The sequence below is a fragment of the Lutra lutra genome, chromosome 9, assembly GCF_902655055.1.
Source record: "Lutra lutra chromosome 9, mLutLut1.2, whole genome shotgun sequence".
Taxonomy (NCBI): Eukaryota; Metazoa; Chordata; class Mammalia; order Carnivora; family Mustelidae; genus Lutra; species Lutra lutra.
Genome location: NC_062286.1, coordinates 4,560,465 through 4,573,585, shown reverse-complemented (window position 1 = coordinate 4,573,585; position 13,121 = coordinate 4,560,465). Strand labels below are relative to the sequence as shown.

Below are 13,121 nucleotides of genomic sequence, written 5' to 3'. Positions count from 1 at the left end.
AACATAGAGGGGCTCACCCGGCTGTCCTAGCTTCTAGAAAACGGAAGAGGCTGCCCTCTGAGGGCATATACTGCTGGTGCTTTAAGTTTTCCCACCTGAGAAGAATATTTTTCATCACAGAAAATCTTCTGGTTGTTCCATTTGCATCTTGCTTAATGATGCTAACAATATGACTATTTAGCAAGCTACAGTGCAGGAGCAAACCCAGCACTCCACTTCCCTAATGAGAAGATGGGTCACTCCCAAATGAAGGCTCTTCTGTCTTGCCCAAAGTCAATGCCAAAGACTGTAATGCTAATATCTGGAGGGGAAAATCTCTCCTCTTAATGAGCCTCCCAAGCTCTCCATGAAGAAGGCTGGCCCTCGGTTTGTCCTCACACAGGATCGCCAGGAGGTTTGGAAGTACCCGCCCACCGCAGCTCCGTCCCACCAAGTCAGAGACTAGTCCCAACAGTCCTTGCACATCCAGACCCCAGCCACCACTCTAGAACTCACATTCGGGCAAGGCCTCCCCGTCTCCCCCAGTCCTGGCCCTGGGTGGGGAGACCCTAAGTGCTGATGAGCTCACAGGATGGACACGGAGCCACCAAGTCATGACAGAGAGAAGTGACGGGGGCGGTGCTGGAAACCCCTTCCCGCCCCACCTGTTCCCAATGCCTCGCCTGCCTCCACACTGCAGCCGCCGGCCAGACAATGCTGAGAGCTGTACCAGATGTTAAAAACAAACGGCAGAACTTACTCAAAATTAGCTCTGACATGGTGGCATGGGTCGGTGGGGCACAGGCAGACCTTTCACTCCAAGAGAAGAAAAGCCCCGGACGACCAGGGTCGGTGCTCTACCCGCAGCCCACTGTCTCCTGAGCCTGTAGCTTTGTTCACAGCCCACCCCCAGGGGACCGAGCATAATCAAATAAACTGACGCAACCTTTCCTGAAGGGAGACAGAGACGCAAACTTCTGATTATTCCCAGGAAAACACCAGCCACAAGCTGGGAGCGGGCTTCCAAGGGGAAGCATTCCTGCTGGGAATGCCCAGAATAACACAAGTCTCTGAACCATATTCACTTCCAGTGCAGCGTGACAGCCTGGGTCTTTCCTCCCAGGACCCGGGCGCAGAGCCCTCGGCCGTGGAGAACAGATGTTGGCTTCGGGGAAGGACGGCACTGCTGCAGTGATAATGGGTCTAATGGGACCAGTTTCTCTTACGGACGTAAAACTCTGGTCACTTGAGAATCATTAGTATAGTCTGACAGCACCAAAAATAACAGAACCCACTCTGTCCAACCACTGTTTTCCTCACTCACAAGTTAGCACCAGGCTCAGACATATCCACATCCGTGCACGGATTTCCTGGTGTTCCAGACGGAAGCAGGTCCAAGTTCTGCAGAGTTGAGTAAGGTTGAGTCTCCCCTCCTCTCTTGGCCGGCTCACCCCACCCCCCGCCCCCATGCCCCCTGCAGGAACAAAGGGATGGGCTGCAGTGCTTTCTCAGGGTCCCTGCCAGCTGGGCACCTGGCACTACCATGACCACAGCCAGTTTCTCCCCCTAGAAACTGAAGGTCTTCTCAAGAGCCTCCCTCCACACACGTCCTCACATCTCTCCGGGCTCCCCTCTCCTCCCCGGCACTCCTCACCGTCTCGTTTACCTTACTTACCGTGTGGACTCTGTCCCTACTCCAGAATGTGCTGTCCCTGACGTAGCAGTCTCCATGTGGTCCGCTCAAACCTCTGTCCAGAGACCCCACAGCAGCACTCCCACGGCAGACCCACACCACGAGAGGAGGTCGGCACACTCATATGCCGGACAATGCCTGGCCAGGGGGCACGTGGGGACAGGGTGCTAAAAGGACCGCCCCATCTATTACCTGAGGAGCCCCTAGTGATGGGGAGAATCCTACGCCCGTGGAGCACCGACTGCCTGATACAATGTTCGACATCACACCTGGTTCGATGTGCTCTACGTGGAAAGTCAATATTTGCTGAATGGATGGCTCAGTAACTACTAGCAATTAAGGGTGATTTTCTCTACAGTGAAATAAAAAAACACTCATTTTGGCCCAATAAATTGATGTGGAAATTGCCCAAAGGACCATAGTGTGAACATGCAGAAAATCTGCCAAGCTTCTCTTCCTGGGAACCAGGGTGCTGGCTCCCGGCCCCAGCTCTGCCCTCAGCCAGCTCCGTGACCTTGGCAGATCTTAAGTGCTTGGAACCCCGACGTACGCACGTAGAAAATTATAGGGTTCATTTTCCACCTGTAAAAGATCAACTGCACATTTCCTAAATTACAATAACTTGGTTAGAGTTAAAGAGACATCAATCAATTTGCATTATTACAAATGCAACAAGAGGCCTTTTGGACAAGCAACAGGCAATATTCACTGACGTCCTTAACAGTGTTGAAATCCTTTGATCAGGAAACCCCGCGTCTAGGAATTCATCCACAGAATTAAAAACATCAGGGGCACGAAAATGCTCATTACAGTATTTCCCGTAACGTGGTTAAACTTGAAGAGTAAGGATACGATTTTTTAAAAGACTATCAAAACCAGCAGAAGCAGAAGAATGGAAAAGGGCAGGTGCACGGGTTGAAGTTCAAAATGATACAGCAGGTGAAAAGAGGTTTTGGTCAAAATCTGCAAACTTTACCTATGTTGACCCCCCTGACCCAGAAACCCCACTTCTGGGCACGGGAATAGTATGTAAAGTCAGTCATGGTCGTCCTGTTTGAAACACCAAAAGATGAAAAATGATCCACGTTGGACACTGGTGGAATAAGGCGTGGGGCGTCCACGCCGTGGACACTGGGCCGCTGTCGACAGCACGGACGGCTTGCTAGGCATGAGAATGGGAAGGTCTGCGAGACACGTTAAACAGAGAGAAAGCGTACAGAGGTACATCCCGCGCCCTGAACACTGTGACCTTCACGTACGTTTGCACTTATGTTTACCTGCATAGAGAGACAGGGTATGAGTACCCTGGATCTTAACTAAAACAGCCTCCTAACTCAGTAGACGAGGCTGGACGGTGGAGGGAATGGCCAGGCACAGAGGCAAAGAGAAGTTCCCGATATTTACATTTAAGTAAATCTGTTTGCAAACAATATGGACATCCCTATTTTAAAATCACAAGGTTTTGGGGGCGCCTGGGGTCCTCAGTTGTTAAGCGTCTGCCTTCGGCGAGGGTCATGATCCCAGAGTCCTGGGATCGAGCTCCCCACTCAGCAGGAAGCCGGCTTCTCCCTCTGCCACTCCCCATTTGTGTTCCCTCTTTCACTTTCTCTCTTTGCCAAAAAAATAAAATCTTAAAATAAAATAAAATAAAATAAAATCACAATGTTTTGGGCTTCCTTCAGCAGCACATATATTAAGATTATGATGCTCTAATAAACTGAATTCGAATGTTATACTCACGGTGGTTCTGGATAAAGAAAGGGTCTCCCTCCTGGTCTTCAGGCAGTGAAGGGATAGTGCCTTTCACTCAGCACACCTGCCTGCCTACCTAGAGTTACGAAACATACATCACTATTACATAAATTGAGAGAAAAGTTCCCAATGATATTTAATAGCATTTTTCTCCTCTGGGCTGGCTTAGAGTTCCAAAAATGTCAGTGCATCTCTGCTCTTCTACATGTCTCTTTCGAATTCAAGATCTGACATTTAATTTATCATCAACGGGTTCAACATCCTTCAACGGGCCAAGAATTTGGACGAGCCCCTGTCAGCTTGAGGAGAAAGGTGTTCACAGGGCCAGGCTTTGGGGGACAGTTTTTGGTTTCCCCACAAGGGGGAAAAAAAAAGAAAAGGAAAAAAGTGACATTAATTCAAATAAGAATTTAAAAAATAATAATAAGAGCTACTGTTTATTGAGAACTTCTGGTCCACCTGCTCTTGTCATGCATCTGGCAGAGGGGCCCAGGCACAGGGAGGCCGGCCACGGAGACCAGTCCAGGCCCGCTCTCCTACCCACAGGGCTCTCTCGCCTGAAATGAAACTAGACCATGTGAAGCCACAGGTGTCACGAGGCGGTGACACCACTGGCCACGTGTGGAACCGTGCTTCAAACCCATTCAAACAACACCCGTGGAGAACGGTGTGAGTGAGCTTCCGCCTCCCCTTCTGCAGGGTAGGACTGAGAGGGAGCCGGTGACCGAGCCGTCCATGATCCATGGGGGAGGAGGACCACCAGCCACAGCCCAAGAAACCATGGGACCAGTCCTCACTCCGACATCCTTCCTCCAGCCGCGGAAGAGCCTGCTACCGCAAAGCCCAGGAAAGGGGCGGCGCATCGGTCAGCAAATTTTATCCACACAGGGTCAGACGGTAAGTATGTTGGGTTTTGAGGGCCACACGGCCTCCGTAGCAATGACCGGACTCTGCTGTTGGAGCCCCGAGGTAGCCAGGCACGGCTACCGCTCCCGAGGGGCCTGGCGCCGCGTGCACGTGTGACCTGGCAGACCGCACGCGGCTGGCGAAGGTCCTGCCGGCCCAGCCCCTCCCCTGCTCCTCACGGTTCACTCAGCCCTAAAATTTCATTTCCACTCCAAAATGCCTGCGCCTGCTGGGCAGACATGTCCCAACCTCATCCTCGGCCCCATACCGCCCTCGTGGCCTCCCAGGACTCGGACCCCATTGGCACTGAGAAAGAACATTCCATCTTAGCCACGCGCCCTCGCGCTTTTTGCCTGAAGAAGTTCTGGGTCTTCCCACACACGGCCCTCACTGGCACCGTTTCAGCCACACAAACACCCACCCCTCTCCTTCTCCACGAGCGAATCTGAGTCCCTCCCTCACGAGCCTGCTGGTGTCATCACCCAAGACCCCCACAGACAAGCAAGAGGACCCCGTGTGAATCTCAGGGGCCCGTGTCCGAGGCACCTCCCCCACAAGATAACCTCCACAGCAACTGGACGAGAGTCTCGGGGTCAAAGCGAGGCCACTTGGCCTCACGCTCCTGACTCTTTGTAGCTTTTGTTCTGAGGGTTTGAGGACAACATGGAAGCCTTCCTATGCCCGCATCCTCACAGAGGCCTAGGACGTGCCACAGGATGAACCCAGCCAGCCCGCGGTTAAACAGGGAATGTAATTCTGAGGAAAGATCCTCAGTCTCTTTTATGCACGGAGTACGAGACACCATGTGAGCCTCACACAAACAACGTCCTTCATGGAAGATGTATGTGGTCTCTGGGATCAGAGGCCACTGGGTTTGGATCCCACTCAGCTGCCACGTTACCATGTCAGCCATGCTGCTACAGCAAGTCCTGCAAGGCTCATGGTTCCTGGGGTGCCAGATTGAACACGACACACATACCACTTCACTTAACCTTCTCTCTGGCTGTGAAGTGCACACTCGTATCCCCATTTTACAGATAAGAAGACTGAGATGTTCAAGTCCCACAAAGTCTCCCCTGTTAAATATTGGAGCCCAGTGTCACCAAGGTAATGCATATCTCACAGCTCCAGCCATAACTCATGGCGTTGTGGGCACTGCTGGAGGCAGGGTCTTCCTGCCTCTGATCATTCAACATGTGCCTTTGGGATTTTTCTGCCCCCGTTGGTAGAAGATGGGCACGGTCTGGCTAAGGTGAGCTGGAGAACTGATCTCACTACCTCTGTCCTGCCTGATCACCTGCCTTACAATGGCAAGTGTCTATAAAACATTTCCTCTGGAAGTTCCAGCCAGGGCACAGCCCAGGGATGGGACCCCTGACCTTGGCCTGTACAGGAGCATGTATAGGTTGGACACATCCCAGAGACACAGCTGGTGCCTTGTCAGCCACGGTCACAAGAAACATCTGTAGCAAGCCACCAGTCTCTCAGTCAGGGGTGTTCATAAGCTAGAGGGGCCAGGAACCAGGGGACCTAGAAAGGGAAAGGGGTGCCAACAGGAGTCTAACCCTACTTTTCCACTCCAAAAAATCGCTATTAGTCCATAGAAGAAACCACCTGGGGCTGCTTCTGCTCAGCCCAACCCACTCGAAAAATTCTTCTAAAGGTAAAAATAAGTTGCAGGCATACAAGGATGTGCAGTTTAAGAAGATGAGTGTGGGTGAACGCCAGAGGTTATATAATATCCCGGCTGTAGATTGGGGGAAAGTTCTCTCTCCAAGGTTGACAAACGAGCAAAGGGGCACAGCAGCATTTCAGACTGTCACTCAATCGCCCACAACACCGCCACGCAAATGAGCGAGCTTGTGCCCACAAACCCTGCCTGGGACAAGGAGGTGGGGAGGCGGAGGAGGAGGGGGACCAGTTAAAATTAGAGTCTGCTCAGGGGGGTGCCATTGCTCGGGCTTCCAGGGAAGAGGGTGGGAGCTGCTGGCTCCAACCTGGCAAGCTGGTTGGCTTTTACGTGTACGAGGCAGTGGGCATAGGGTGGGGGAGGAGCCATCTCTGCCAGGACCGCACTCATGAACCAGGCTGCCATCCCCCCACCCTTTTGCAAACCAGTGAGAAGAGATCAGAAGGAAAACCACATTCAGTTCAAAAGCAGCAAAGCAGGAAGCTAGAAATAGCTCTTCTGTACTCTCTTCTTTTGCAGTAGGAAAGCATTCAAGGCCTCACTTCAAAGGTCGAGGTCCAGGTGTGGGTCAGACAATTGGGAGTTGAATCCATGCCAAAAATACAGTAAAAGAGCAAGGGAGAGCCTTGGGAATCCTATTGTCCACACTCTCGTTCTCTACATCACTCAGAGATAAGTGACTTCCTCTGCCGAGGACCCAAGCGGCAGAATCAAACTAGGAGACAGGACTCCTGATGCCCAGATCATCAGTGTTGTCGGGCCACCCCACTGAGATTCCAGGGCTGCCTACACTTCCTCTACAGATTGACTGGCGGCCCATTCCTTGCGAGCTGTTCCACGGGGCTGAAATACTGGGCAGAAGGCAGGAAGTCTGCCAGAGCGAAGGGTCAGGGAAAACACACCATCACCCTAAAACTACCTTGTCCTCAGCCAGACCCCATCTAAAAACCCCGTTTGTTTTTCAGTCATAACCATCCCATCCCAAAAGCTGCTGTGTTGTTTATTTTGCAGCATTCTGGATCTTTCTGGTACCTGTGCTGAATGAGATCAGGATTATCCCGTAGGGCAAACGGGCCGCTCATCGGGGCCCTCCCGACTCCGTGCAAGTCTCACGGTGCCCAAGGAATCAGACTGGCTTGAGAAACCAGACAATTGAAGGCCACACCTCACAGCCTCTTAGACATCGAGGGAACGGAGAGAACACCCATCTGCACAGCCCTCCCAAAGGTCCCAAGTAACTTCCAGGCTGGGGCCAGCCTCAAGCCAGCTGGAGTTTCTGGAACAAGGACAGCACAGCGGGGCGGCAGGAAGCCAGCAGACAACACAGTGAAGCAAAATGAAATGGTGATCAGTGCTTCTGGCTTTCTACAGCCGTCTGATACTCCACAAGGTGTATGCTCACCCTCCTTCGTAATCAAACAGGTAAGAAAATGCGGCAATGGAAAAAGACATGTTTAGGAAAATCAGGTGGAGCCAGGAGTGATTTCAGCGCACAAAAATCCACATCCTTGAGGTTTGCTTTAAGAAACATGTTTCTGCCCTCAGTTTTATGCAGGCCATGGCTTTGGGGGCATAAATGTAGCTCAAAACTTCCAGTGAGGATGAGGGTCTGGGAGGAAGCACCAGGCCACTGAGAGGTCACTGCAGGAAAGTCGTACGTAAAGAAGGCTCACGTCACCCACATTCCAGGCCTGGACACCGAGTGCTGACCCCAGGGGCACCACATCACCTGGGTCACACAGGCCTGCAGCCCCTGCTCTCCAGGGGAACCTGGGCAAGTCACTGAATCAAGCCAGGCCTCAGTTTCCACATCTACGAAAGGAGGGTGACTCCTGTCATTTGCGAGTTCTGCCAGAACCAAGGACGGCAGACCGGGCGGTGCACATGATTTACTGTGGGTAGTTGTGGGGGCTGAAGTCTGAGATCAGGTGTCCCAGGGCTGGCTTCTTCGGGGGCTCCAAGGACAATCTGTTCCAGGCCTCTCTCTCCCCTGGCTCACAGGTGGCTGTCTTCCTCCTGTGTCTCTTCCCACTGTCTTCCCTTCTGATGTGTCTGTCTCCAAATTTCCCCTTTTTAGGAGGACACCTGTGGTGCTGGTGCACAGCCCACCCCAGTGTCTTCGTTTCTACCAGATTCTTTCTAGAAAGACCTTGTCTCCACATGATAGCACATTCCAAGGTCCTGGGGACAGGATTCAGCATGGGAATCTGAGGGCACACAGCCCACAGCGGTGCTCACAGCCGTCATGAGGACCAGACACATGAACAGACATGACACACTGCTATGGGGCCAGAACTGCCTCAGTGCTCTGCCAGGAAAGACAGCTGCTGTGGTCGTGATGACTCGAGCTCCATCACAGATGATGGTCTGTCACCAAGGCCATAGCCATGGACCAGGAGGCAGGAGAGACCCGAGGTGCCTGAGGCCATGGCCACTGTGTTCCTGAACCTGAGACCTCATCTGACTGACGCGCTCCGCCAAACTTCTGCTGTCACTGCCAGGGAATGGGACGGCTCTCAGAGGATGTGGCATGACAGTCACTGCCCGTTCCTATGTTTGAGGAGAGTGCTTCTCTGAGGTGTTGGCAACTGCCCCACCGGGTCCGAAAGTGCATCCTTTGTCCTGATGAAGAGTTACTTTGTTTCTCCCTAGAGAAACTGGCTCAACTGATTTGTAATCAACAAATTGATTACAAATGCTACATTGTATGGCTGGAGAAAAGGACCAAGTTTTCAAGGTGGGTTTGTCTGCTGTGAGGAGACCAGGCTGGCCCTGAGGAGTGGAGGGGGTCCTCTGCCCCCTGAGTCCTGCTGGGAAGCCCAGGGCCTCATTCCCGCCGGGGCCAGAGGCCACACTGTAATTACTGGACAGTGTGCCATGTTCCCAGAATAAACCCTTGGTTTGCCCTGGCCGAGGATATGACTAGCAATTGGCTAAGTTGGATATTGCCAACCAGAAGTTTGTTCTGGCATTAATTCTGACCTGCCTGCCTTCTGTGCCCTAAACATTCACTGTCCTCCTCCTTCAACCAAAATAAAGTACAAATGTCTTCTGCCAACATATTTTAACTCGTGAGTCATCCCAGAGGATATTCTCATTCTGTATTTTCTACTGCAAGTAAGGAAAGCCAGAAGGTTCTAGAATGCATCTGCAGAGCGGCTGCCAGAGGAGACACTTGACGAAGGGACCCAGGCAAGGATGGGCAGGCTGGCTCCCACCGCTGTCACCATCAACCAGGGCCCTGCGGTCTTAGCCTCACACCATCCCAACCGATGGCACAGCGCCTCCCCCACAAGTCCCCTCTGTTCCACGTCACAGCTGCAGGGCCCCTGGGGAACAGCGTGGTAGAGCAGGAGGGGTCCACATTTAAAAGCAGCTAACAACAAGTCCCAGAGAATGCAGGCTCCTTTCAAGAGGAAACCGTTTCCCCTACAGATGTCCGCGTCTCATTGCATGCAGTGACCCGTTTCTGGAAACCATCCGTGTTCCTTGAAATGCTAATAAGAGGCACCCCCAAAATACAGATCCCAAAAGCAAACAGATTCGTGCTTTGAGTTTAAAAGTATGTTCATGTCCTTCAACTGATCTGATTCTCCCAGCAAGCTCCCGGGTTTGTCCCCATTTCCACACATAGGGAAATGGAAATCTATGGGAGAAATGCACCTCGCTTCCCCCAGAAGCAGACCCTGAGACACTGACCGAGTCAAGTAGCTTATTTAGGAAGAGATGCCAGGAGCACGGCCGTCGCTGTGGGGAGCTGAGGTAGGCTGGGAAAGGTGAACGGTAAGGATCTGTTCGCCAGCAATGGACAGGGCGGTGAATGGAAGCTCTTCCCTCTGGGGAAGGTGGGGGGCTTCTGTCACTCCCTGCTCATCGTCACCCCATCCTAGAGTCAAGGGAAGCAGCTCTCCGTGGGCAGGGGCTGCTCCAAGCGGGGCTGGTGCGCTCGTCTCCACACCTGCAGCCCCCACAGGGGCAGGTCAAGGGGGTTCCTGACACTAAGTCCTCAGGCAAGGAGATGCAGGTGCCCACAGCCAGGCCAGGTGGCACTGGGGGGCAGGGCTAGGGTCCTTGCAGGCCCTGGGTCTCCTGTCCTTCCCCCAGCTGGGCGTGCCTGAGCCCTGTGCTTCTGGGAAGCTCTCCTGTGGACAGTGACCAGGAGCCCGGCCCTTCTGTGGAGGAGGAATTCCGTGTTCCACGTACAGAGCCTGGTCTGCGGTCATCTGCCAGGCACAGTAGACTCTGACTGGAGGAGGAACAACTCAATGGTCCAGAGATGGGTTAGAATGTGTTCCGCTCCACCTGTGAACTGCTAAGACCCTCTGGTCCTGGAGCGAACAACGGACCATTGGGGAGTCCCAGGAGGGGTGGGGACTTGGGGCATGTGCTAGGACATGGGGAGGGAGGGGCCCCCAAAATGCCCTGCGGCTGGCTATAAACTCATGACCCCATTAGCAGAAACCAGGCAGGAACCCAAGGGTCGATTTGGGGAAAGGCGTCCGTGTAGTGTAGACACACACCCATGCAAGAACAGAGGGCTCCCAGGGGGCAGTGTCCAGGAGGTGGAATCCCAGGGCTGGCAGCGGGGAAGTTGGCCCTGTGCCTGCTGGGGATCAGGGCCCCTGCAGAACCCCAGTGCTCGCCCACCCGTGGGCTCCCTCTGCATCCTGTGCACACAACGCCCCCCCCCCCCGTTCTTATTCCACTGAAGGAACGAGCTTCCTCAGACCAAGTGACCAGCTCCCCGAGACTATTTATTGTGCTGTGGGATGCCGCCGGAGGAGGCCCTCCCGGAGAGGGCATCGAGCGACGACGACGGACCTCTACCTTAGAATGTTCTTTTTATAACAGGCTGCTAGGGATATTTTGGGGACTGGGGATTTCAACAGTGGCAATTTGTCCTTCTCCCAAAACAAACCTCAAAGCACAGGCTTGCAGGTTCTGGGAAGCCGCTCCTGCCGACCAGAGACGGCCCCGTCTGCATCTCCGCTGTTTTGCATTCTGCTCCCTGGAAGGACAACATCCCCCACGTGGAGGGGTAAGCCCAACGCTGAAATCTTCCAGAAACGCCCTGGCCAACGTGTCATGGTGACACTCACAGGGCCGACCAAAGCACCTCTTTTCTTACTAAATACAGGACTTCAGAAACAAGGCAAACACAGGGCCTCACAACGATTGTTTGCTGAGTGAATGCCTTCTCTTGGACTGAATGTGTGGTTGTGGTGTTTGGAGTGTGTTTTCCTCTCTTTCTTGTTTCTTTCTCTCTTTTTATTTTTTTCTTTATTAAATTACACTAAATGTTTAACTCTCTCAAGACTAGAATGGACATCCTGTTTCGAGATGGGAAACGATATAGGAAAACTCCAGGGAACCTGTACTGGCTGTAAAAATAGGCATTTCCTTTTACTATTATAAAATTAATTACCAAAAATTAAAAAAAAAATAAATGTCATTCTTCTTTCACTGTTTACCCGGAAAGGACAGGGAAATGGCTTCATCTATGGAGCCCTAAAGACACGGCCCTATAACGTTCCCCAGAACCTGGGGCACGGGCCACCTGCCCTGCACCTCCTGTGAAGTCACACCCACATGCACCTGCTGTCGACATGAGATGTTCACACCCATGTCCAAGGGTGTAAGAGGATACCCAACCCCTCATATTGGTCCCCAAAACGCATCAAACCCTAAACAAACCCTAAAGCAGACCTTTCTGTAACTGGGTAATTGCAAGAAAATGTGTTCCTTGCAAGAGGGGGCCCGGGGCTGCCAACCTGCTGACTCAGCCTTCCCCCCAGACCCCATGAGCGCAGCTCTGCACACACACCACTGAGCAGCTCAGCCTCCCGCCATGGCCACCAACACACCCCCTTGCAGCCACCAAGGATGGGCCCCATCTCCCCTCCCGGCCACGTCACAAACCACCTGGGGCAGAGTGTTTTATGCATCCTGTGATGCCCCATCCCAGCAGCGCCCAGCCCACGGAGCTGAGGGAAGCTCTCGTCTACGCACCCCTCCAAGGACGCGTCCCACAGAAGTACTCAGAGGACTCCTCCCGACGCAGTGATCTGGCATCTGCACCCACACTCCCCACACCCTCCTCCATCTCAAACCACAGGACAGGGACTCCACGGAAGGAGAATTCGACAGAGGGCGACGTGCTCTCTGGCTGTCGGTTTTGTTGTCTGTTCCTTTACTAAAATCTCTGCTCCACCTGTAACGGTTTCCTCTTGTCGGGGCCCCTCCGTCAGTCCTCCTACAGCGCCGCCTCCAAGCTGCTTGTGGGGGCCAGTCGGTGAGCGAGGAGGCCACGAAACTCGACAACCAGTCCCCAGCGCAGCTCCCAGAGGGACGGTTCTCCTGTGCAAACCCCTACCATGTGCACACCATGTGCCCCGCGTCTTCCTCTCGCGTGCGGCTGTCTGGGGAGAGAAACTATATAAAATTCATCTTAAAAACCCCGATTCTTCATCCAGCGATGGCACGTAAAAGACATCTAACCCAGAAACCCTGGGTTTAATCTCCAGATGTGTCCTGAACCAGCAAGAAGGCCCCCCTCTTTGACTGAAAGGAAGGACAGAAGGAAGGGAAGGAAGTTACCCTCCCGGGTCTGTCCGAGCCCCTCCTCTGGCCATGTTCTCTCCTTCTGTCCTTCTGGGTGGAGGCCCCCAGGGGGACGGCATCGATGCGGATTCAGTTACACAGATTTGTCTGAGCAGGGAATGAAGCAAGACAAAGGGGCTTCGCAGAGGAGAACAAGAGCCAAGCGGCAGCTCAGCCCATGGCGAGGCGCGTCGGGCGCTGGGGGTCCCGGGCCTCCTGGCTGCGCGGCACCGAGGCCTCAGTGGGGACAAGGGAGCATGCAGAACCCATCCGACCGGGCGGGCTACGTGTTAACTCCGGGGCCCCAACGACAGACTGGGCAGAAGTTCTCTCACCCCTAAAATGGACGGACACGTGTCCACCGGAAGGCTCCTTGCCTAGCCCGTGACAGCGAACATCTGCCCCACCAGGTCAGGCCTGCGTTCCGAAGTAGAGAACATTCCTTCCCCCGGGGAGCTCTCGATGGCACCCTGCCCCCTCCTCTCCAGACCCCAGTGTGTC

At 53.5% G+C, this 13,121-nt stretch overlaps 1 protein-coding gene across 3 annotated transcripts in view; it reads right to left on the bottom strand.

Annotated features, from left to right (window-relative positions):
- RNF144A (ring finger protein 144A) overlaps positions 1-13,121 on the bottom strand; it is a 105,010-nt gene that overhangs the window by 47,076 nt on the left and 44,813 nt on the right. Inside the window, exon 1 of one of the 3 annotated variants that reach the window (XM_047745550.1) lies at positions 740-794. The exons of the other annotated variants lie outside the window; for them this stretch is intronic. Coding sequence (XP_047601506.1) covers positions 740-758 — 19 coding nt within the window. The 5' untranslated portion in view covers positions 759-794. Of the gene's footprint in view, positions 1-739; positions 795-13,121 lie in introns of those variants that run through there. 3 annotated transcript variants of the gene reach the window in all.